General features: G+C 38.7%; 5 protein-coding genes across 6 annotated transcripts; 3 read left to right on the top strand and 2 right to left on the bottom strand.

The window, feature by feature from the left end:
• The first annotated feature begins 3,884 nt into the window (after positions 1-3,884).
• LOC137746518 (uncharacterized) lies at positions 3,885-7,347 on the top strand. Its single transcript, XM_088690046.1, has 3 exons — positions 3,885-4,007; positions 6,173-6,942; positions 7,066-7,347. Exons 2-3 carry the CDS (start codon positions 6,229-6,231, stop codon positions 7,345-7,347), a joined length of 996 nt encoding a protein of 331 aa, XP_088546172.1. The 5' UTR covers positions 3,885-4,007; positions 6,173-6,228.
• LOC148698856 (aspartate--tRNA ligase 1, cytoplasmic-like) lies at positions 4,576-5,556 on the top strand. Its single transcript, XM_088679219.1, has 4 exons — positions 4,576-4,623; positions 4,866-4,934; positions 5,045-5,158; positions 5,284-5,556. The coding sequence occupies exons 1-4, from the start codon at positions 4,576-4,578 to the stop codon at positions 5,554-5,556; spliced, it is 504 nt and encodes a 167-aa protein (XP_088535345.1).
• Positions 6,240-18,490, bottom strand: LOC137747627 (nudix hydrolase 19, chloroplastic). 2 transcript variants are annotated; one of them, XM_068487767.2, is made up of 6 exons: positions 17,657-18,490; positions 17,284-17,424; positions 17,101-17,205; positions 16,880-16,979; positions 16,670-16,762; positions 15,894-16,439 (listed from the first exon to the last, which is right to left on the bottom strand). In XM_068487767.2, the coding sequence occupies exons 1-6, from the start codon at positions 18,269-18,271 to the stop codon at positions 16,150-16,152; spliced, it is 1,344 nt and encodes a 447-aa protein (XP_068343868.2). In that variant the 5' UTR covers positions 18,272-18,490; the 3' UTR covers positions 15,894-16,149. The 2 variants fall into 2 exon arrangements, with proteins under 2 accessions (XP_088546171.1, XP_068343868.2); XM_088690045.1 differs by lacking the exons at positions 15,894-16,439; positions 16,670-16,762; positions 16,880-16,979 and adding exons at positions 6,240-7,622; positions 7,740-7,839 and having other exon boundaries at positions 17,657-18,401.
• LOC137747628 (uncharacterized) lies at positions 14,140-15,951 on the top strand. Its single transcript, XM_068487768.2, has 2 exons — positions 14,140-15,353; positions 15,502-15,951. Exons 1-2 carry the CDS (start codon positions 14,637-14,639, stop codon positions 15,781-15,783), a joined length of 999 nt encoding a protein of 332 aa, XP_068343869.2. The 5' UTR covers positions 14,140-14,636; the 3' UTR covers positions 15,784-15,951.
• A 529-nt stretch (positions 18,491-19,019) lies between the features above and the next one.
• On the bottom strand, positions 19,020-22,356 carry LOC137748683 (zinc finger CCCH domain-containing protein 39). The gene is made up of 2 exons (XM_068488854.2): positions 21,015-22,356; positions 19,020-19,532 (listed from the first exon to the last, which is right to left on the bottom strand). Exons 1-2 carry the CDS (start codon positions 21,781-21,783, stop codon positions 19,279-19,281), a joined length of 1,023 nt encoding a protein of 340 aa, XP_068344955.2. The 5' UTR covers positions 21,784-22,356; the 3' UTR covers positions 19,020-19,278.
• Positions 22,357-23,248: the final 892 nt, after the last annotated feature.

Raw genomic sequence — 23,248 nt, 5'->3', positions numbered from 1 at the left:
AAGATCATCAAACTAACCCAAAGATAACATAAGCTACTAATATTTATACCTATGTCCGAGTTATATAAATATATCGGTCTCAACCTATATGATCATCATTTACCACGTATGTCACTCTGATTGGTCATGGAAACAGGGAAACAAAATGCACAATATGTTTATGAATATTATACCTCGAATGAACTTGGAAAATGACATTTCTATTTGGCTCTCTGTTTTATTGATTAGTCAGAAGAATATAAGTTCTTGAATAATTGAGTATGATCACCAAATCACCAATGCTTTCAATCCAATTTTGTTGTACATGTGTGTGATGTGTTGATCCCTCGTCGATGCATTGAACAATTGCTTTTTGGTAAAAAGAAGGATGATAACTCATATTCTGATTATCGTTGTGATCTTAAGCGAGATTTTTAATTATCTATTTCTTTTAGCGTCAAAGCGTAACACTAACTTCCCACAATTATCTCAAAATTCTCATTAAGTCTCATTAAGCGTCCTTTGAACTTACTGAAACGAGTGCTTTTATCTCGAAATTATTTGGTTTCTTGTTTCAAAAAAGTCATCATTGATCAAATCAATAATGAGTTTTGAAAATATAAGTAACAGTTTCTTTCTTATTTGAAAAATATGTAAGACGTTAACACTTTAAAAAATGGAGTGGGAAAGTGACACTTGCCATTATGTTAGTCACGATCAATCTTCAAATAATTGAAACCGGATCCTCTCTAAATATGTAGGAACTGAGCTTAAAGATCATGGGATCCAAATTGTTGAAATTTGATCTAACAGCTACAATTATTATAATTTTTAGAAGAATCCTTTATTTGTAACCATTAGATCAAATTTCAACGGTCCGGATCTCATGATCCTTAAGTTCACTTCCTACATATCTGGAGGGGATCTAGTTCCCAAATAATTAAGTACAATCACCAAATGGTTTTGATCTAATTTTTCTTTTTTTTTTTCTTTTTTTTTTTTGAGAACAAGGAAAGTACATTCCAGGGCACAGAGGCCAAATAGAAGACCAGAGAGCCTACGAAGAGGCAAACAACAAACATGATAAAGCAAGGAAGGCGATGAAAAGGGATACAAACAAAGATGCTTCAGCCAAGCAGAAGCGTCACCCCGACACTGCCACCTACAACTAAAAAGGACAAGGAAGACCATCATTGTTCAAAACAAAAACCAGCGACGATGGGGGCCAAACAACCCAAACAACATCACACAGCTCCGCACAATCTCGCGACGTAAGAGCATCTGCCGCCATATTGGCTGATCTTGGGACCCAAGACCAACGATAGTTCTGGAAAGCTTCCCCCATCATTTTCACCCTTTCTAAAATAGGAAAAGCCTCCCAACTGCCATTTTCCAGAGAATTAGAGAGGCAAGATACAGCCTCGGAAGAGTCAGATTCCAAAATTACCTCAGAAAAACCCAATGAAGCACCCAATTTGCATGTGATGTGTCGATCCCCCATTGATGTATTGAACAATGCCTTTTTGTCATTTAAGACTTCAAAAAAGTTATTATGTACTTATTGCAATACAACCGAAGTTTGAAAATTATCCTTTAACTTGTAAAATAAAATTTGAAGTATTTATAACAGTTTTCAACTTCTGCAAATACAAATAGCAACGCCCTTTTGTTGTTGCCAAATATCTTCAAGATTAACACTACAACAATCAAGCCTTTTTACTGGATTAGGCTGCGTTTTTTTTAATAAAAAGTTTAGGAGAAGGAGAGGGTATCTCATCTCAGGATCAGAGTATACCACAAGCTTTTTGAAGAGGGGTCTTAGCTCATTCTTTAATTTTTGTCAATAAGTTGTTTACTAATTTACCTAACTCGAAATGAAAAACAGTGTGATTACTATAATACCCTTATTCCAAAATCCTAAAGTGGTGGGTTTGTTGTGTGCAAACTTGAAATTTTAAAAATATTAAGCGGGCATAATAGGTAGAAAAATTACATTCCCATTCCCTCCCTATTCCGGAACTCAAATACCACATCCATCAAAGGAGTTTGATTCCTCCATTTTGGGGAGTTTGATTCCTTAATTTGTGCGGGGTCCGCCACTCCTTTGATTCCTTTAAAATTAGTAAACGCTTGAATACTTCATAATCAGAATTCAACTTCTCGTTTTGATTCCGATTACGGGTATATGAGCATACCTTTACTGAATTCCAGGTGTATTCTAGGTTGTAGGATTAATCAAAATTTATATTCACCAAATCAGTTGGTTGAGCACTCACAAATCACAATCATGGGATATTCATTATTCACACCAAACACAAACAGTCACTCGTTACTTTTCACAAGCAACAACCACTTGTTACTACTTAGGTACTGACTAGTGGCCCAATAAGAACATTACAACTTTAATTTAATAAACTTGTAACCAAACACAATTTTAACCATACATCCAAACATCCCATTTCTCCCTCAAAGGCTCACCATTCCAACCTCACTACTCCTTGCTTCTACCATGGGATCAACGCCAGAAACCTTGTCCTCCCCAACGCCTCCGGGAACCTCATCTTCTCCGTCGGTGCCACCCACATCTGACCTTTCTCTGTCAACTCTGCCCCAAAAATCCTCCTATTCTTTATTGTGGAAGCCATGGCAACACCTCGTCGCCGTCGTCGGACTTCTCCTTAGTGGAATCTTTGGCAGTTCCGAATACCAACCTTCTCCCAAATTTCACTAAATAATTTCAACATGCTTCATAATTTTTTCTTATAGATGAAATTTCCTTCATAAGATTAGCAAGATGGATCAGATCTTTCATGGGTATTTGAGAGGGTGAAGCTACCATGACTTCGGGAGAAAAGAGAGCAGGTGGTTGGTGGAGATGTGGCAACAATGCTTTGTAGTGAGAAAGAACATGGATGTTTGAATACTAGTACAAGAGATGAAATGGTGTGTTTGGTTAGAAAGATAGTAAGAGGATTTTATTTAATGTTTTAAATTTAGTGGTCCTAATAGGATGGTCAGCAACTACGGTACTTCCTGTTGAGTATTCAAGTATTGTTCTTTGACAAGGCAAACTGATTAGGAATTGCTGCATTCTTCCTGAATAGCCTGGAAGACGTCAAGTCACTTTGAAAGTATTACCTAAATTCTATCGAAAGCCTATAAGACAAAAAGCTACTATCAAATTTTCATTATGGATTAATTTTATATTTCAACGGCTGACAATGCTGCTATGGCAAAACCGAATAGGACAGGAGTTGTGTAGATTTCATTTACCTTTTTATGATTGGACATTGAATGTGTTTACTTTGTTTGCTTATATAACACCCTGCAAAATGTTGCAAGATCGTGTCTTTTTTTGCATTCTACTTGCATCGCCACACCTCTGAGCCAAAGACTGGTTTGGAGTAGCTTTTGTGATTTGGGGTCTGGATTCTAAAAGGATTCATCTTAACACGAAGACTTTGAAGGTGATCATCCATCCTTTGATGCTAGTATTGCTCTCACCTAGATTCGCTTAACTTTGTAGTTCTTATAGAATCATGTGTGCGTAAGTTGGTATGATCACAACCTCATACTGAAGTTTGAACTTTGAGTGGTGAAGTAGAGAGATGAATGAGATTTTCTAGTTTTCAAAGGCGGATTTGGTACAAGAAACCGGTATCTGGTGGTCATATAGGGTTCTACAACAGCAGCATAAAAAGCCTTTTTCCACTAAGTGAGATCGGTTATATGAATTTAGAACGTCATTGAGCTCGGTTTTGTGTCAAGTCTTCCGTTAGATCCAAGTACTCTAAGTCTTTTCTTAGAGTCTCTTCCAAAGTCTTCATAGGTCTTCCTCTACCCCTTCAATCTTGAACCTCTATCTTGCAATCACATCTTCTATCCGGAGCGTTAATAGGCCTTCGTTTCACATCTCCAAACCACCGTAACCGATTTTCTCTCATATTTCCTTCAATTTCGGCTACTCCTACTTTACCTCGGATATCCTCATTCCTAATCTTATCATTTCTCGTGTGGTGGTCATATAGGTAGCGTTTGGTACGCGGGACGGGACGGAACGGAGTGGGACGAGACGTTCCGTCCCACGTTTGGTGAGCCTAAAATGGGTGGAACACGCTGTTCCACGGGACAAGTTTTGAGTGATTTTTGGTTCCACCTCTCCCCCCTGGAACGACTTGTTCCACGTTCGTGGGACACAAATTTATAACATTTTAAGACAAAAATACCCCTTGTCTTTTTCAATATTTACACCATCCAAATCCTAAATCCTTGCTGCTCTCTCTTCCCGTAGACTTCCTCCTCATCCTTCCTCCTCATCCTTCTTCTTCATCCTCTCCCATAGCCGTCGACTGCACCCAGCCAGCACGCAGCAGCACGGAGCCACTACCGTCGCACTGCAGATTGACCCAAGTATGCGATTAATGTCTTTTGTTGCTGATTTGGGTTGTGTTAATTACGGGGTTTTGTTAATTATCAGATTTGATTTGTTAATTACTGGGTTTTGTTAAGATTTGTGCAACTGGGAGTGCGAGTGCATTCTTCGCTGGGTTTTAGGTTGGACGGGCCATGCTGGGGTTTAGGCAATGAAAACCGTGGATGGGGTTTGGGCGGAAACAAGGTTGTTTTTCTACTGGGGATTTTGGGGCAATTGATGGTGATGATATCCATGGATTTTCAGAAGAAATTGATGAATAAATAATATTATTAATTAGGTTCTTGAAAAAAAAATATGGAAAAAAAAAACAAGAAAGAAATTGATTGAAAGTTCCTATGATTGTATTGGGTTTTGATTGAAATAATTGACATGTTGATCTTAATTAGGTGGAGGTTCAAGTGGGGAAGTTGTATTGTGTGAGTAAGTGGAGAAGTTGTATTGTGTGAGTAAGGCTGCTGTTTTACCTATTAACATTGAGGATGCTGCTCGGAGTGATATCGAAATCGAAAAGGCTTTGCAGGTACATTTAGATGATTTATTTTGAAATGGATTATTGAAGCTTTGTTAAGCTTTCTGGGACTTTCTCTCTTAGTACATGTATATTCGTTGGGTGGTATGATGGGTTTATAGGCCGGAGAAACACTTGTTCGAGTTAATCAGGATACCTGCTTGAATAACCGAGTTCTTGATTTGCGAACACCTGCGAATCAGGGGATATTCCGCATTCAGAGTCAAGTTGGCAATGTAAGTAGTCTTTCCACCATTTACAGTATTTATCTTTTTAAAGCTAGAGAAAATCGTTAAGAGTTTAGTTCTGTATGTCGGTTGCATTGTTGTGTAGATCTTTGGGCAGTTCTTGAAATCCGAAGGCTCTTTTGCCAAAGCTGATTGCTGGTTCAAGTGAAGGTGGAGCTGCTGTTTTTAGACTCAACTACAAGGGTCAAGATGCCTGCCTTGCCCAGTCACCTCAGCTTCACAAGCAAATGGCTATACGTGGTGACTTCGGTCGTATTTTTGAGATTGGTCCTGTTTTTAGAGCTGAGGACTCCTTTACCCATAGGCATTTGTGTGAGTTCACTGGCCTTGATGTTGAGATGGAGATCAAGAGGCACTACTTTGAGGTAGAATTAGTAATTTTTTAGGCATTTGTTTACCTTTACCGCCCTATATGACGATGTATGTTAACTTATGGTGCAATTATATGCTTGTTTGTTCTGGTCATGCATGATCATTAAACTTATATATTTTTCAACATTGCATGGCAACCATGACCATATAGACAGAACCAGCCATCTCATTCATGCTAACCATCTCATCACTTCCAATATTTACTGGCTCAAGGAAGTCTGGCTTCATCAACCTAAATCATAGAAGAATTACAAATTTTAAAGGGGTTTGCAAGTGGAACACAACATATACCTAATAAAATTTGGACCAAGAAAAACAAATAATGGATAAGCATATAGTGTTAAAATTTGAACAAGTTAAAAAAAAAAAAAAAAACAAAAAACAAAAAAAAAAAGTCTCATCCCGTTCCACGCATAAATATTGTACCAAACAACAAACGAAACATGGGTATTTTAGTCATTTTTATCTTTTGGTTCCGTTCCGTCCATGTGCTGCCAAACGCAGAACGGAACAATCGTCCCGTTCCGTCTTGCGCGTACCAAACATAACACGGAACATCCATTCTGTCCCGTCCCGTTCCGTCCCGTCCTGTCCCGTCCCGTCCCGTCTGCGTACCAAACGGTACCATAGGGTTCTAAGTAGCCAAAATCTTAGGGTTCTAAGTAGTTGATTATATCGCAACGGGGATGGTTGATGCAGGGATGACAATGTCCTTCCACACACAAAACCGTCCACCTCTTCTTTCTGGACTTTTGACCAAAAATAGGACACAAAACAGAACCAAATCAAGCTCTTCTGTAGCTGCAATGCAAGTATCTTCAGTTCTGCAAACCAATGAGAGCGGAAATCTACCTGAATCGAAGAAAGTTCGGAATTCGGGCTTACCTCTAACAAGATGTCACGTACTGAGCCAACCAAACACTGTCGGCATCATTGGAGGGGTGTCTGTTTATTCAAGCCTCCTTTTCTTGGAGAAGCTTGTGTGGTGGAGTCTAAAAAATGGAGGAGAATGCCCGCCCTTCATCGTGTGCAGCGATCCAACATTGTATAAGGAGCTTCCGATTCGCAGTTTGTTTCATTCACACACAAGAAGTACTAGTAGTGCTCAAATCCTATCAAATAACTGGCCTATCATCGAGAGCTTGTGTAGCAAGAGGGCGCTCCTCCAGCACTCTGGCGCTCGATGCATAGTCATGCCGTGTCATCTGTCCCATGCGTGGCACGACCAGATATCTGAGGACTGTTCTCTGCGCTTCCTTCATATCGGTGAGTGTGTTGCCCTGGAGCTCAGGGAAGCAAAGTTGAAGCCACTGGAAAAAGGAAGTAATGTAAGGATTGGAGTGCTTGCTGCAGATGTAACTTTAATGGCTGGTTTTTACCAAGAAAAGCTACAAAGTCAGGTACACATTCAACCTAATTTCGTTTTTCTTGCTCATTTATCAAATTATGTGAAAACCATGAAGATACTACTTACATTTTAAGTCACCGGCGAAAACATATTTCGGTGCAATGGCAATGGACAGGGGTTTGATGTTGTGGTACCTGACAAGCAAACCATGGAGCATGTGGTGATTCCCGCAATTGAAGCGATAAAACGACGGGACATGAAGGGGGCACGAAACCTGTTAAGCATTGCAGTCCAGGTCCTGCTGGTGAGGGCGGTGAACACCGTGATCATTGCCTCGGACGAGTTGCAGGTTGTTCTGCCTCCGGGCGATCCTCTTCTTAAGAAATGTATCAACCCCATGGACGCTTTGGCTAGGTCGACAATAAAATGGGCAAAGGCTACAAGCAACGGTGGATAAGAGATCGTAGCAACATGGCTAAATAAAATGTACATAATCTTCGTGTCATTGCCATATTTCCCTTCGTTTCTGTAGATATCAGCAAATCTTTAAATCAACTGAATTGAAACTTCCTGTAAAATCAACTTCTGGTTTGAAACATGTACACAGATTTATGAGTTACAAGTAGACAACCATAATGTCGTCCAACTCTTCCCCGTCGACATTTATTTCGAGTGATTTTGCGTATGCAAAGAACCCAACCATCAACTGACCTGGCATGCTATTTGGTCCAACTGGAAACAAAACCAAAATTGGAACTCAATCAATCTATTGGAAGCAAAGAAAGAAACCCATATGGTGTGTGCAATTATCTGTAGTGAAACAGAATACAAACTTCGCAACATTCATACCAGCCCATGGCTGAGAGCTATGATAGACAACTTCTCCTACTTCAATACCAGTCTCTTCCCATGCTTCTCTCCTCACTGCTTCTTCTAAGCTTTCCCCTGGCTAAGGACGAGAAGAGGATCAAACTAATGAAACTGTTACACAACCCCCGAAAAGGAGTATAAATACTCCTTGAAATGCAAACTGATGCCATTCTAGCAAAGCCCTGGCCTGATCACACACCAAAAGCATACAAAAATTCGAAACTAATTAGGAAAACGACCGCGATCATCGCACAACTATTGCGCGCCAATACGAAAAAAGTTCAAAAACTCAATTGCTTCGTTCATTAAACACACCAAAGACATTCCATTGCAATTCAAAGAACTTGATCTCACTAACATGTCAATTTTAGAATTGGATATGTGGCATTTACAGAAATTAAGCTTGATATACTAAGTTTCTAATCTGTTAAAACAAACTAAGTTCATGATAAAAACAAAGGCTTTGAGCTACATACTTAGTCTTGTCAAAAAGTCCAACTGATATTTCTTATTGCAATGTCAGTGATTGCTGGGCCCAATAGCCACACGGCCCAATTTATGGATCGGATACTTTTCACTGGGTGGGCCGGGAGTTCAAATATGGGCCTTGACTGTTGAAGTTAATAGACATAGGTCGAAGCTTAAGGCCTGATGTGCTCTCAATTTCCAGTGGACTAGTGCCTCAATGTGGAAAAAAAAAAAAAAAAAAGTACTGATAATCCCACGTGGTTTATGAGTCCCGTTAAAATACAAACACGTAACCAATGAGAATATTTGAAAATATTACTTTATGAGTCCCGTTAAATATAAATACATAACCAATATGAACACTTGAAGAGATTTTCACGTCAAATTTATTGAAATTCTACATGGCCTTCCACATACACAGTTTTTCGGGTCATATTTGTTGAAATTCGAATGTCAATGGAAGAAAATTGAAGAGAAAGAAGTAGATTCGACGATGAATTTAGGTTGTCGTACTTTAGAGATTCGGTTTGAAATTGAGAGCATCAACATCCATGGATTTGGGGCTCAATCTTTCTTTGAATTCGAATGGTAATGGAAGTAAATCCAAGAGAAGGAAGAACATATGATAACTTTATCAATATATTCTTATATCTTTTGCTTGAATACACGCCACATAAGCAATATTTATGCCACATGAGCATATGACGTCACATTTTGACTTAATAGACAAAATCTTAGCAAAATAGAGTAAAAATCGAGTTTCCAATTGCAAAGTAACAATATTTTCATTACAAGGGAAATAAATTATGGTTGATTTGTAACCATGTAAACATACAAGGTGGTAGGTAAGATACTAAGATTCAAACATCTAATCATTTTATGATTGAATGAGGATATATAACAATATCTCATAGCACCAATTATATAGTTGGTGATAGTAAAACAAGAAATTATTATAATCAATTATAAATTCAACAAGTGGGATTGAAGAACAATAAACAAAATGAAGAACACATGCTCAAGGATTACGATGTATTTATCATTTCTAATTTTACGGTGAGATTTTATTGTCATGAGCAGGAGTAAAACAATAAATATATTAAAATTGATGTATAGCGTCGTCGTTTTCTTGCAAATTTAAGCCAACGAAAGAACCACAAGCATGCAATTTGGGTCTCTCAACCTGAAAAGCTTTAAATATGAACCAAGGAGGAGATCTACAAACAAGAAAACCTCTTGTCGTTTGGAACTGGTATACTATGCTAGCGGCGAAAAAAAACAAGAATAAAAAAAGAAGAAGATATTTAGAGTTGCTTTTTATTATTAATGGTAAATTATTCTACGACGATGAGTCACGACTCCGAGCACCAAACATCCATCCAGTGTCGGTGAAAATTGGATGACAGTCGAACTGCAGTAGCTGTCGGCGGGCTACTAGGTTCGAAGAAAATTTTCATTATCTCCGTAACAAATCTCGATACATTAAATATAATTAATTATGTTAATACATTTGGTGTGTCAGGAAACTCTTCAAATTCAAGGTGATAATCGAAGCAAATTTGGATTTGGCTGAAGCTGATTGGTCGGCTAACATGGAAGAGGATCCGGTCCGGATCTCTCCCATCAAATGTCTAGGACCAAATAATCTGGACCGTTGAAATTTGATTCGACGGTTATAATTATTATAACTTTTAAAGGGACCCCCTATTTAAAACCGTTGAATTAAATTTTAACAGCCCGAATCACTTGATCTTGAACCTTTGATAAGAAAGATCCAAACCAAATCCTCTTCCGGCTAACACAAACTTACCATCATCTTACTATTGAAGAAGGCAAAAACTACGACATCGACATATTGACAAAACAAAATACAATATATAATAATAGTCCTACTTTTAATTGCATTGATGCATTTTGTTTGATGACTCTGGAATCTTCACTGTAGTAACTGTTTCCTAATATATTATGTAATTGATATGTTGTTCTTAGTATAGGTTTCCTACTTAAATATGTATTGTTATAAGCTTATATATATATGGATATTTTACCAGAAGCGATAGAGTGATATTTCATTCAATATAATAAATAAATACAACGGGTGTCAATCAGGTACATAGTTTCAGTGATCAAAAAATTAATTTCTATATTATATAGAAGGAGTTATATGTCTACACACTTTGTGATAAACATGCACAGTTGTGTGTGTTCATATGTGATATAATTATGTTGTATAGGTTACATGTTCAAGTCGTGGAAATAACCTCGTTGCAAAGCCAGGGTAATGTTGCATATGATAAACGTTTCTCCAACCCCTCTTTGACTCTCGCAAAACAGAAAACCTTGTTGGCTTATAATCATCCTTGGTAGCTGATGAAATATGAACTTCACTAACGTTAAGATCAAACTAACCCAAGGATAACATAATCTACTAATATTTATACTTATGTACGAATTATATACATATATCGGTCTCAACCACTATGATCATCATTTACCACGTATGTCACTCTGATTGGTCATGGAAACATAGAAACAAAATGTATAACATGTTTATGAATATTATACCTTGAATGAACTTGGAAAAAGACATTCCTATTTGGCTCTTTGTTTTTTTGTTTAGCCAGAAGAATAAAAGTTCTTAAATAATTGACTACGATCACCAAATCACCAATGCTTTCAATCCAATATTGTTCTACGTATCGATACCTCTTGGTTTTAATCCAATTTTGTTGTACATGTGTGCGATGTGTCGATGCATTGAACAATGCCTTTTGGTAAAACGAAGGATGTGAACTTCTACTCTGATTATCATTGTGATCTCTAAGCGAGATTTTTAGTTATCTATCCCTTTTAGCGTCAAAGCGAAACCGTAACCTCACACAATTATCACAAAAATTTCATCAAGTCTCATTAAGTGTCCTTGACCTTACTGAAGCGAGTGCCTCTTGTCTCGGAATTATTTGGGTTCCTCGTTTCAAAAAAATCACCATGCACTACTCATTGACAAAAAACAGAAGCTCGATCAAATCACATTTCCAAAATCAAAATGAGTTTTCGTGTCAATAACAATTTCATTCTTATTTGAAAAATACGTAAGAGGTTAACACTTAAAAAAATGGAGTAGGAATGAGACACTTCTACTTGTCACTATGTTAGTCACGATCAATCTTCAAATAATAAAGGACGATGGAAAATGATCCTCGCCAAATCCTTTTCTAGGGGATTCTAAGGATCCTGTGATTGTTCATCGTATATCGTGCGGTCAGAAATCATTTCAAAATTTAAAATTAAATATGAATAGTATCTAACGAAAACTGATCGCACGATGTACAATGAACGATTACGATCACGAGATGCCTAGAATTTTTAGGAAAAGGATCCAGCGAGAATCCTTTTCCGAGGACGATCACCAAATGGTTTTGATCGAATATTGTTGTACATGTGTGATGTATGGATCCCCCGTTGATGCATTGAACAATGCCTTATTGTTGTTTAAGGAAGTATAGTAGTTTCTCGACTTCAAAAAAGTTATTATTTACTTATTTACAGTTAGAAAATTGTATTTTAAATTGTAAAATAAATTTTGAAGTACTAATAATAATTTTTTACTTATGCAAATACAAATAGCAACCCCCTTTTGTTGTTGCAAAATATATTCAAGATTGACACTACAACAATCATGCCTTTTTACTGGATTAGGCTACGTTTTTTTGATAAAAAGTTTAAGAGAAGGGGAGGCTATCCCATCTTAGAGTCAGAGTATATCACAAGTTTTTTTGAAGACTTACAGAGGGGTCTTAGCTTATTCTTTGATTTTTACAGGTCGCTCATCAAGAGAGATTGTCTGCAACGAAACTCGAATCTAGATCATGATTTAACAAAAAAAAACGATCTTTTCCAGTTCAATCAACTCTCGTTGGCTAGACACTTTCAAAGATTATCTCAGGTTAAAAAATAAAAGTTTGAAGTTGCATTTTAAGACCTGCAAAATGACTTCTCGAAGTGACAATAACAGTACAAATGTTTTTGGATTTAAAACTTACTGAATTCCAGATGTATTCTAGGATTAATCAAAATTTATATTCACCAAATGAGTTGGTTGAGCACTCACAATCATGGGATGTTCACACCAAAACACAAACAGCCACTCATTACTTTTCACAAGCAACACCCACTTGTTACGTTTCACAAGCAACTGAGATGAGATGCTTTTTAGATCCAACTCCTTGGAGCCTAGGATCAACTTCAATGGTGGGCTAAAAGCTAAATTACCCTCCAAAATTTTCCCCCAAATCCACTTCAACCCAAGGGAAAAATTTGGGCTAAATGCTAAATGCTAAACCAAGGCCAAATTCCCCCCCAAAATTTAGCCCAGAAATCAGAGTGGACTTCACCCAATATTTATCGGAATTTAAATTTTTTTATATTAAAATGTTCATAAAATTAATTTACGATATTCTACATATTTATTTAAAAAAAAAATTAATTTAACAAAAAAATAGCCTAAGTTCATTATTTAATGATCCCGGGCTAAAATTTTAGGCTAGAACGGTTGGAGTAGAAAAGCTGTTTCTGGGCTAAAAGCTAAATTTTCCGGGCTAAAACATTTGGCTTTTAGCCCAACCATTGGAGATGGTCTAAGGCCATCTTCAACTAAAGAAGAGTCAGGAGGTTCATTTTAATTGTATAGTCTTTCAAAAAATTAATATTTTAATAAATATTGACATGTTATATTTCTTACAATCTCCAACCACGGCCAAATGGCCGTAGGCCAAACACAGTCCTATGACAAAAAACCATCTCCAACCGAGAGGGCCAAAGGGCCACATGCCAAACATAATTTATTATTTTAATTGAATTAATATGATTCCTTAAATTAAACTATCTCAATAACTTTTCAAAATGTAAACTCAATAATTTTTCAAATAGGATTTCGAATGATATGTGCAGTCAATTTTTGTTAAGTACTGTTTGTGTTTACTTTTAAATAAAAATATTTAAAATAATTTCTAACTGTACAATATAAGATAAATAAACACAATTAACATATATCTGAAATCCTTACAAAGAGAATCCGAATTCCTCGTTCTAGAGGAAAAACAATTTAATAGACAGAAGAAATTCAATTCTGGCACCAATAATGTAGTCTCTGAAGTCTGAACAGTGTCACAGTAAAACCAGTATTTTATTATTTAAGAAAAAAGTTATTATATTTTAAAATAACAATTGGATGTGACTGTGACTGTGACTGTGAGAGAGATTCTCTCTTTCTTCTTCATACGGACTTCGGAAATATCAATTATCAAAAACCCAAATTGGAAAATCCGTGTTCTTCTCCTTCCTTCCTTCCAAAAAAGGGAAGAATCCGTGTTCTTTGCAAAGTTTTCACTGTTGAGCCCTTGCGTTCTTTGCAAAAAGCTTCAACTTCTCAGTTTTTGGGGTTTTTCTGTTTGGCTTCCGAGAAAATCCAGCCTCAAGTTTTGTGCTTTACTGTTCTCAGGCTAGTCAAATTCTTCCATTTTCACAGCAACCAAACAGGAAAACTTTCGACTCTCTAGCCCTTTGGCTGGATCAGTTGGAGATGGTTTAAGAACTAAAAAATTTAAACCCTTTAATAGAGATCGGGCCGCTTATGTGAAATGGGCTAATGCAATGATTTAGTAAAGACTGTCGTATTTAATTTAAGTGATCAGAATTTCTTAATTTTTAGGTTCCGAACAATGAGACGTGGAAATGATCTCAGCCTGTCAATAATTTTTTATCCTAAAATACTGACAGACTGCAATCCCTATCAGATTTGTCACAGCAGGATAAAGGCAATTAAAGTCGCAGATATTCGCAGATATTTTAGCAATAAAAGTCATTTATTTTGTTTTTAATTACATTTATTAATTTTATATTTCAACGGCTGACAATGCTGCCATGGCAAAACCTGATAGGACAGGAATTGTGTAGATTCCATATTGAATGTGTTTTCTTTGTTTGCTTATATAAAACCCTGCAAAATGTTCCGGGATCGTGTCTTTTTCTGCATTCTACTTGCATCACCAAACTTCTGAGCCAAAGACTGGTTTGGAGTAGCTTTTGCGATCTGGGGTCTGGATTCCAAGAGGGATTCATCTTTAACACGGAGACTTCACAGACGATAATCCATCCTTTGATGCTAGTATTGCTCTCGACTAAACCCGCTTAACTTCGCAGTTCTGATGGAATCATGTGTGCGTAAGTTGGTATGATCACAACCTCATACTGAAAGTTTGAACTTTGAGTGGTGAAGTAGAGAGAGTAATGAGATTTTCTAGTTTTCAAAGGCGGATTCGATACAAGAAACCGGTATCTGGTGGTCAAATAGGGTTCTAAGTAGCCAAAATCTTAGGGTTCTAAGTAGTTGATCACATCGCAACGGGGATGGTTGATGCAGGCATGACAATATCCTTCCACACACAAAACCGGCCACCTCTTCTTTTCGGACTTTTGACCAAAACTAGGACACAATACAGAACCAAATCAAGCTCTTTTGTAGCTGCAGTGCAAGTATCTTCAGTCCTGCAAACCAATGAGAGCGGAAATCTACCTGAATCGAAGAAAGTTCGGAATTCGGGCTTTCCTCTAACAAGATGCCACGTACTGAGCCAACCAAACACTGTCGGCATCATTGGAGGGGTGTCTGTTTATTCAAGCCTCCTTTTCTTGGAGAAGCTTGTGTGGTGGAGTCTAAAAGATGGAGGAGAATGCCCGCCCTTCATCGTGTGCAGCGATCCAACGTTGTATAAGGAGCTTCCGATTCGCAGTTTGTTGCATTCACTCACAAGAAGAAGTACTAGTAGTGCTCAAATCCTATCAAATAACTGGCCTGTCATCGAGAGCTTGTGTCGCAAGAGGGCGTTCCTCGAGCACTCTGGCGCTCAATGCATAGTCATGCCGTGTCATCTGTCTCATGCGTGGCACGACCAGATATCTGAGGACTGTTCTCTGCGCTTCCTTCATATCGGTGAGTGTGTTGCCCGGGAGCTCAGGGAAGCAAATTTGAAGCCACTGGAAAAAGGAAGTAATGTAAGGATTGGAGTGCTTGCTGCAGATGCAACTTTAATGGCTGGTTTTTACCAAGAAAAGCTACAAAGTCAGGTACACATTCAACCTAATTTTGTTTTTCTTGCTCATTTATCAAATTATGTGAAAACCATGAAGATACCAATTCCGATTTTCTTCGAAAACTTTACTTACATTTTAAGTCACCGCGAAAAACATATTTCGGTGCAATGGCAATGGACAGGGGTTTGATGTTGTGGTACCTGACAAGCAAACCATGGAGCATGTGGTGATTCCCACTATTGAAGCGATAAAAAGACGGGACATGGAGGGGGCACGAAACCTGTTAAGCATTGCAATCCAGGTCCTGCTGGTGAGGGCGGTGAACACCGTGATCATTGCTTCGGATGACTTGCAGGGCGTTCTGCCTCCGGACGACCCTCTTCTTAAGAAATGTATCGACCCCATGGACGCTTTGGCTAGGTCGACAATAAAATGGGCAAGGGCTACAGGCAAAAGTGGATAAGAGATCGTAGCAACATGGCTAAATAAAATGTACAAAATCTTCGTGTCATTGCCATATTTCTCTTCAATTCTGAAGATATTAGCAAATCTTTAAATCAACTCAATTGAAACTTCTTGTAAAATCAACTTCTGGTTTGAAATATATACACAGATTTATGAGTTACAAGTAGACAACCAAAATGTCATCAGGCAAAAGTTAAACAATACACTTTTACAACGATCGAATTATGTGAATAGAAAAGAGGGAAAAACATTCAAACATCTTTAACCATATGACATCCAAATCAACATATATCCAAGCTTATTTTATTATCCAAAGGTAAGTAGTCCAGTAATTTGGATTACGGATGAAATGAATTGAACCGAGCTACAAATTCGAAGTGGAACCGCTAGTTTGTTTTAGACGTGCTGTGACACCATCCGTTGCATCCTGATAAACCCAAGAAGAGATCAGGTGATGGGCGATTGCGAATGGCCCGGGTATAAACATGGGTGCGAGTTCACCACTTTCAACATTGAAGTCGGCAGAGAAGTTCTGCCCTTTCTCAACTCCTTTGCACATCTGTTCCACCTTTGACGCCGCTGTTGTCTGTGCCTTCTTGTATTCAGCAAATGCCAAAGCTCTCTTTACATCTTCTCTACTGTGCCACTGAGCATCTGGTTGGACAAAATTTCAAAGAACAAAATCAACACTCCATTTGATCGGATGCGTACAATGCAGCTTGTATTCAGAAAATATAATATTTGTACCGAGTTCTATTACTTTTCATACAAAAAATAAATTCCAAAACAGAGCACAAAGCGGCCTCAGGAAGTCAAATTCAGTATGAAGAAACGGCAAACGCAGTTTAGTTAAAACTGCAACGACAAGCTAATTTCCTGTGTACCTTCCAACTCTTCCTTGTCTACATTTATTTCCAGTGATTTTGCGTATGCAAAGAACCCAACCATCAACTGACATGGCATGCTATTTGGTCCAACTGGAAACAAAACCAAAATTGGAACTCAATCAATCTATTGGAAACAAAGAAAGAAACCCATATGGTGTGTGCAATTGTCTGTAGTGAAACAGAACACAAACTTCGTAACATTCATACCAGGCCATGGCTGAGAGCTATGGTAGACAACTTCTCCTACTTCAATACCAGTCTCTTCCCATGTTTCTCTCCTCACTGCTTCCTCCAAGCTTTCCCCTGGCTAAGGACGAGAAAAGGATCAAACTAATGAAACTGTTACACAACCCCACGAAAAGGAGTATGAATACTAATACCGACTGCTATACACAGTTAGCAGTGTCTGACATATTCAATAGAGTTACCTCTATAAAACCAGCTAAGCAACTCCACATTCGAGGTACAAATCGAGATTGCCTACTTAATAGAGCACGGTCGTTCTCTCTATCAATGACTAACATTATGACAACCTGTTGAAATGACACAATATGAGCTATACAAGAGAAAAGCACCAACTTGAAATGCAAACTGATAAAGCATAATCATACCGGATCAACACGAGGGTAGACCCGCTTTCTGCACAGCTCATTTGAACATTGCTTCCGCCTCCCAGCATCCTTGGGAACTGTTTTTTCTCCACAATGTCCACAAAATTGTGATATACTATGCCATTCTAGCAAAGCCCTGGCCTGATCACACACCAAAAGCGTATACAATTCGTAACTATTTAGGAAAACGACTGAGATCATCACACAACTATTGCGCGCCAATACGAAAAAAGTTCAAAAACTCAATTGCTTCATTCATTAAACACACCAAAGGCATTCGCATTGCAATTCAAGGAACTTGATCTCACTAACATGTCAATTTTAGAATATTACACATAGCAAAGCAGTAAGTGCTTTGGGTAGAAGCACTTACATGTCCAGCAATAGCCAACTCCCTCATAGCCCTGGCATCAGCCCAATCAGTAGCCACCATAAGCGTCCTCAGCTCAACAAAACACAATTGCTTGCTACCCAATTCAGCAACCAGGCTACTCTCACTATCAGCGGAAACATCAATTGCCCAATAAACGAGGTCGTCTTCGGGCCGGGAACCCAAATACACCAGCGATTCTCCACTCAGCTGGACCCCACAATTGGCCAGGAAATCTTTACACTCAAACAAACTGATCCAACCCAGATGCCAATTTGGCGCGGAATCGCCGGCCCCACAGCCGGAGGAGGCTAAAGGCCTGCCCTTTCTGAAAGGCAAAACCTTGAAGCTGAGGGAAAAGGGCAATTGGGCACTTTCCAAAAGTTGGGTCTTGAGGGTCTCGAGCGCTTGGGATGGTGAAAAAGGGTCGCTGGGACTTGGGGTCTTGGATATCAGGGGATTGCCGGCGAAGGCGTGGGACTGGAGGTTTATAGACATCGTGTCGGCGGCGGCGGTAGAGGTGGAACAAAGAGCTCTTCTGGACAGGGTGCGGAGAGTGGATTTTCTACAGAAAGAAAGGAGGTGAGTGGAAGAAGAGAGGAGAGAGAACTTGACCATGCTTCCATTGGGTGGTGGCGGTTTTTGAGGAGAGAGAGGGAAAGCGAACGGAGGTAGGTGGTGACTACGAGGCTGGCGTGACGACAACTGTCACTGATTGAGACGCACAGCTGCCGAGCTGCCGGTGCCGGGTGCCGGGTGCCGTCAGATAAGGCCACACACAATGGGAATTTACAGAAAGCCCAAGTGGTTAACGGGAGCCTTCAGTATTTGGACTGGACTCTGCTTCGGGCCTTCTCAGAAATAGAGTTCTTCTTGATATTTCATGACCGATTTACGGAATTTTAAAACTACGACCTAAACGTTCATACTATAAATCACTATAAGATCATTTTTACAAAAAATTAATAAAATATAAGATCGTTTAGTCATTCAACCTTATAAAAACAGATGCACGAATTCAATAAAAGACTTATGAACTGTCTATCTATTTGCTACAATTGATTGAATAAATTGTCTTGTTTTTAATTGATTTTTTTTTTTTTTTTTTTTTTTTTTTTTTTTTTGTTGCAAAGATCATTTTTTTTCTTTACAAAGTAATTTAAAATATCAATGATTCTAATCATAAGCGCAAGTAGTACCGTGAATTAGTCACAAGATAACTTGAGAAGAAACTCCTCCACGATCTTAAGGAGTCAAGTTAATTCTTTTGTAGATACGAGTTAAGTAAGCGCGAGAGGTAGTCAAGTTTGAGTCGTCTTTATATTTTTTTTGATACATAGTGGGGGAGTTAAGTAGCAATCACATCTACAATCAAGAGCTCTTATTTGATCTGTTAAAAAATTAACAGCAAGTGTTGCGACATTATTACAACAATCTCTATTGAGGATAGAGGAACCAATACTATAAATAACAAGAAACAGAAACCTATAGATCTGACCAACAAACAATGATCAAACTCTGTAAACCAAATCATCCTCAAGAGCAAAACTTTTGAAACTCGACAGCACTCTGGATTTTTTGAACCAACTCAAAAATGGCGCCGAGATAAGAGCTTGAACTCAAATTTAGCTCTCCACTAAGTTGTGCTGGTGCACCAGCGGGACATCATCAAGCCAGTCAGCGTATATGCGATTGATCTTCTTGGACCCTTTCCATTTTAGCATGCCCTTCTTCTTCTGCCCCCCTTCTTCATTTAAAGCAGGCAGTGCGGCTATTACAGTTGCAGATGAGTTGACAGCAGAAACAACTTGGGGTGTTGGAAAGGGAAGGGGACTTAGAAATTCTGCCTCAACGGTGCGTCCACCGGGAGCTTGCAACTCTGAAATTAAAACTTCAATATTAGAAAACCAATATTACCAACAAAAGGTCAGTTCCCACATTTTCTTAACCTTCTCTTTATTCACGTTCTTTAACATTTACAAACTCGATACACAAGTATTCTTAAAAAAAATCCCTAATCATCTAATGACATGCCAATCGCATAAAACAAATAAACGCTACACATCCATAGAAACATCTAATTACAAAGTACCTTTGTTACACGAAACATCTGTTACCCTGCATCCAAAATAATCTCAATCTATATATTACAACATTGCCAGTCGGTTACCCTACGTACTTTAAGTAATAGCAACATTGGTCCACTAATCAAATCCACAAACTAAAACAAAATGCCAGTACTCCTAGGGGGCGTTTGTTGCGCCGGACTATCTCGGACTGGATTAGCTTCAAGGACTAAGCTGGATTGGCTTAGATTAGACTAAACTGGACTAACTTAGTGAAGCGTTTGGTGCAGTATTGGACTAAGAAGCTGGATAATAACAAATTCTAATATTATTTTATTTAATATATAAATTATTAATATTTTATTATGATCTTATCTTTTTCTCCATCTTTTCCTACCATTTCCGTCCCACTCTTTTCCTCTTCTCTCATCGTCCCACCCTCTCCCTCTTTTTTTCCTCTCAGACCTCTCAATTCATGTCTCTTTCTCATTCCTGGTCAAACTCCTTATTGATTCCAATCTCTATTTCTCTGTCCTCCCTCCCTCTCTAGCTACGCGTTGTTCAAACGGAACCTCATGGCTCCAATTTTTCCGACGAGTTGCAGGTTTCCCGATGTGTTTTTTGGCCAACCCTCATTAAATTGGATGAAGTTAGCACCGCCAAAAAATTCATCACCATCCCTAGACCGAGATCTTAGCTTTGCATACTCAAATTTGTCATGGATTTGAAGAAGCCCAAACAGGCCGAGACTTCCAGGCCATTTTCCGGCCACATTCGACCACATTTTGGCCTCGATTCAAGTAAAATCGTAATCTTGTCACTCCTAGCTTCAATTTGGTATATTTTATATGAAAGTTGGTTGTGAAATGGATCTGAAAGAGAGTCGGGAAGTTAATGATTGATCTAGGTGACCGGCGATGACGAGGAGTCTGTCGGGAGTGGTCGTTGAGCATGACAAGGACGAGAAATAGAGGATAGTCTTAGCTAGTCCCATGGTTATTGGGGGGTCTCACTAAGACCACTTAGTGAAGGGTTTTGTCCATGCTAGTCCCCTTTAGTCTCATTAATGTTAGTCACAGCATGGAACAAACACAATATTGGACTAATAGCTAATCCAGTCCAGTCCAGGCCGAGTTAGTGAGGGCAAACAAACGCCCCCCTATTGCACAAGCTCACACTGATTCAGTTCTAAATACGGTTGTTAGCCTAACATTTAAAATTGACCATACTAAGCAGAGCAGCAAGCATAGTGATAATGTAAACTTAACATGCTTAGCACGAGGACTGAGTATTACCTGTTAGCCCATGAGCAAAGTGACACTTCTCGCCGAAGGGGCATTTACCCGTTGTCTCCCATTTATTACATAACTTTGTCTTCCAATACACTGGCTTCACATTTCCCCGCAAAGCATCCATAACCGCGTTTACAAGCCTATTTTCCTCAGGATGATTGGAGCCACTCCCATGAGGCACTGGTGGCCCTGTAGTTCCAATGCTTATTGCTGTGTTCTCCCTAAACCTACCCGAATCGTCCCTAAACTTTGCCGGATCTTCATGAAGAAAGTTACATCTATCTCCATAAGGACACTCCTCCCCGTTATAAAACTTTTTGCACAGATTCATCCTGTGGATTATTTTCTGATCATCATCCCAATTACCAGGCAATGGTCGATCTTCTTCACGCACAGAAACAAGTTCTTGCCAATTGGGCGGGGGATGGCGGATATCCTCAATGCCATGTGCATAGTTACAATTCTCACCATTCCTACACATACCGGATTTAAAATTTACACACAAACGGGTCTTATAGAAAATGTTGCTCGCACCCTTGTTAACCGGCGCATTAGGCTGCTGCACCCTGATATTCATGGGAGGGTATGGCATCGGATTTGATTGGCTTTCTTCAGAATTCCTAGCCCGTTTAAAAGGTTGCTGCTCAAACTGAGAATGCTGGTCATCATTGTTCTCAGAAAATGCAGGCGGCCAGCAATTAACCGCGTCACTGCCACCGCCATTGTAAGGCGTTTGCGGCGGCATAAATTGTGAGTGATCAAAAAAATTCATACCTCAGAAAACTACTCTATAACCTAAACTTTCCTCTGTAAATCAGTCAAATAAAGATCAAAACTTTCAAATCCCCCAACAAATCTTGAACAAATTCAATGTATGGTAGCAAGCAAGAATCAAAGAACTGTAACAGATAACAATCAATCAACGAGCAGAGTCTAATTCAAGAAAACCCAAATCACAAAACCTGTGCAGAATCCAGAATTTCTTCACAAACCCACCAATCTTTGACTGATTCTGATGAGAGGGATGATCAAAGTTCACAGCTTGGAGTACCAAATTTGATCAAGACACCCAGATGAGAATTGGGGCTAAAACACCAACTTGGGGTCGGAAATTTGGAGGGAAGTGACGGAGTTCAAGAACTCTTGAGATAATTATATCAAAGGACAGGGAAAGAAGAAAACCTGGAAGCAATATGATTTGCAGAGAAGATCAAACCCTAGCCGCCAAAGAAACCCTAATTTGAAAACGAAAATCGATGCCACCCACGACTTCTGAGTGGGCGAGGAGTCGTGTGAGAGAAGCCCTTAAAGCTTAAACCCCTAAACGCGTCCCAAAACCCTGCGATTTTGGGGTAAAAAACTGAGGGGTAAATACGTCGCAGTAGAGTTTCGTTTAACCTTTGGTAAATGCACGTCACTGAGGAGAGGTGGTTACGTCAGCGGGGACCAGTTTTGTGGGCCATCCATCTTTGGCTTTCCACGTGTGTCTTCCTATGTTTCCACTTTCTCTTAGGGGTGGATTCAAAAAACCGAAAACCGAAAAAAACCGAAAACCGAACCGGACCGAGCCCGAAAAAAACCGAACCGAAAAAAAAACCGAACCGAAATTGTCAAACCGAACCGAACCGATATATATATATATAATTTTTTTGAATATTTATAAATAGTTTAGTCATACAATCATAACAAAACAGAACCTGTTGCCAAGTTGGTTTCAGTGAAACTTTACAAGCATGGAGGCATGGGTTCGAACCCTCATGCCTCCAGGATTTGTGAGATTTTTTTAATTTTTTAATCTTTTTAACAAAACCCTTAAGTGTAACCCTAACCCTCCTCCTCCTTATTTTTCATTTCGCCTCGCCTATTAATATGAATGTGAACTTTCATATTTCCTTTTTTTTTTTTAATAATTTTGGAGGGAGAGAGAGAGAAAAAAAAAAAAAAAAAAAAAAAAAAACCGAAAAAAAACCGAAACCGAACCGAGAAAAACCGAACCGAAAAAAAACCGAACCGAACCGAACCGAAATTTCGGTTCGGTTTCGGTTTTGAGAAAAAACCGAACCGATTAGAACCGAACCCAGCCCTACTTTCTCTTTCTTTTTCCTTTTATTTTTCTTGAAAATTACTATTCTTTACGCTATGGACCCGAAATCGGTGGATAAAATGGTTTACGTCAAATACGCGAATAAAAGTAGAAAATGATAAGAAAAAAAATTAAAATTAAAAAAACTTAAAAA

The sequence above is a fragment of the Pyrus communis genome, chromosome 2, assembly GCF_041283825.1.
Source record: "Pyrus communis isolate YQ-2024b chromosome 2, ASM4128382v1, whole genome shotgun sequence".
Taxonomy (NCBI): Eukaryota; Viridiplantae; Streptophyta; class Magnoliopsida; order Rosales; family Rosaceae; genus Pyrus; species Pyrus communis.
This window is presented reverse-complemented; position numbering and strand designations above follow the sequence as displayed.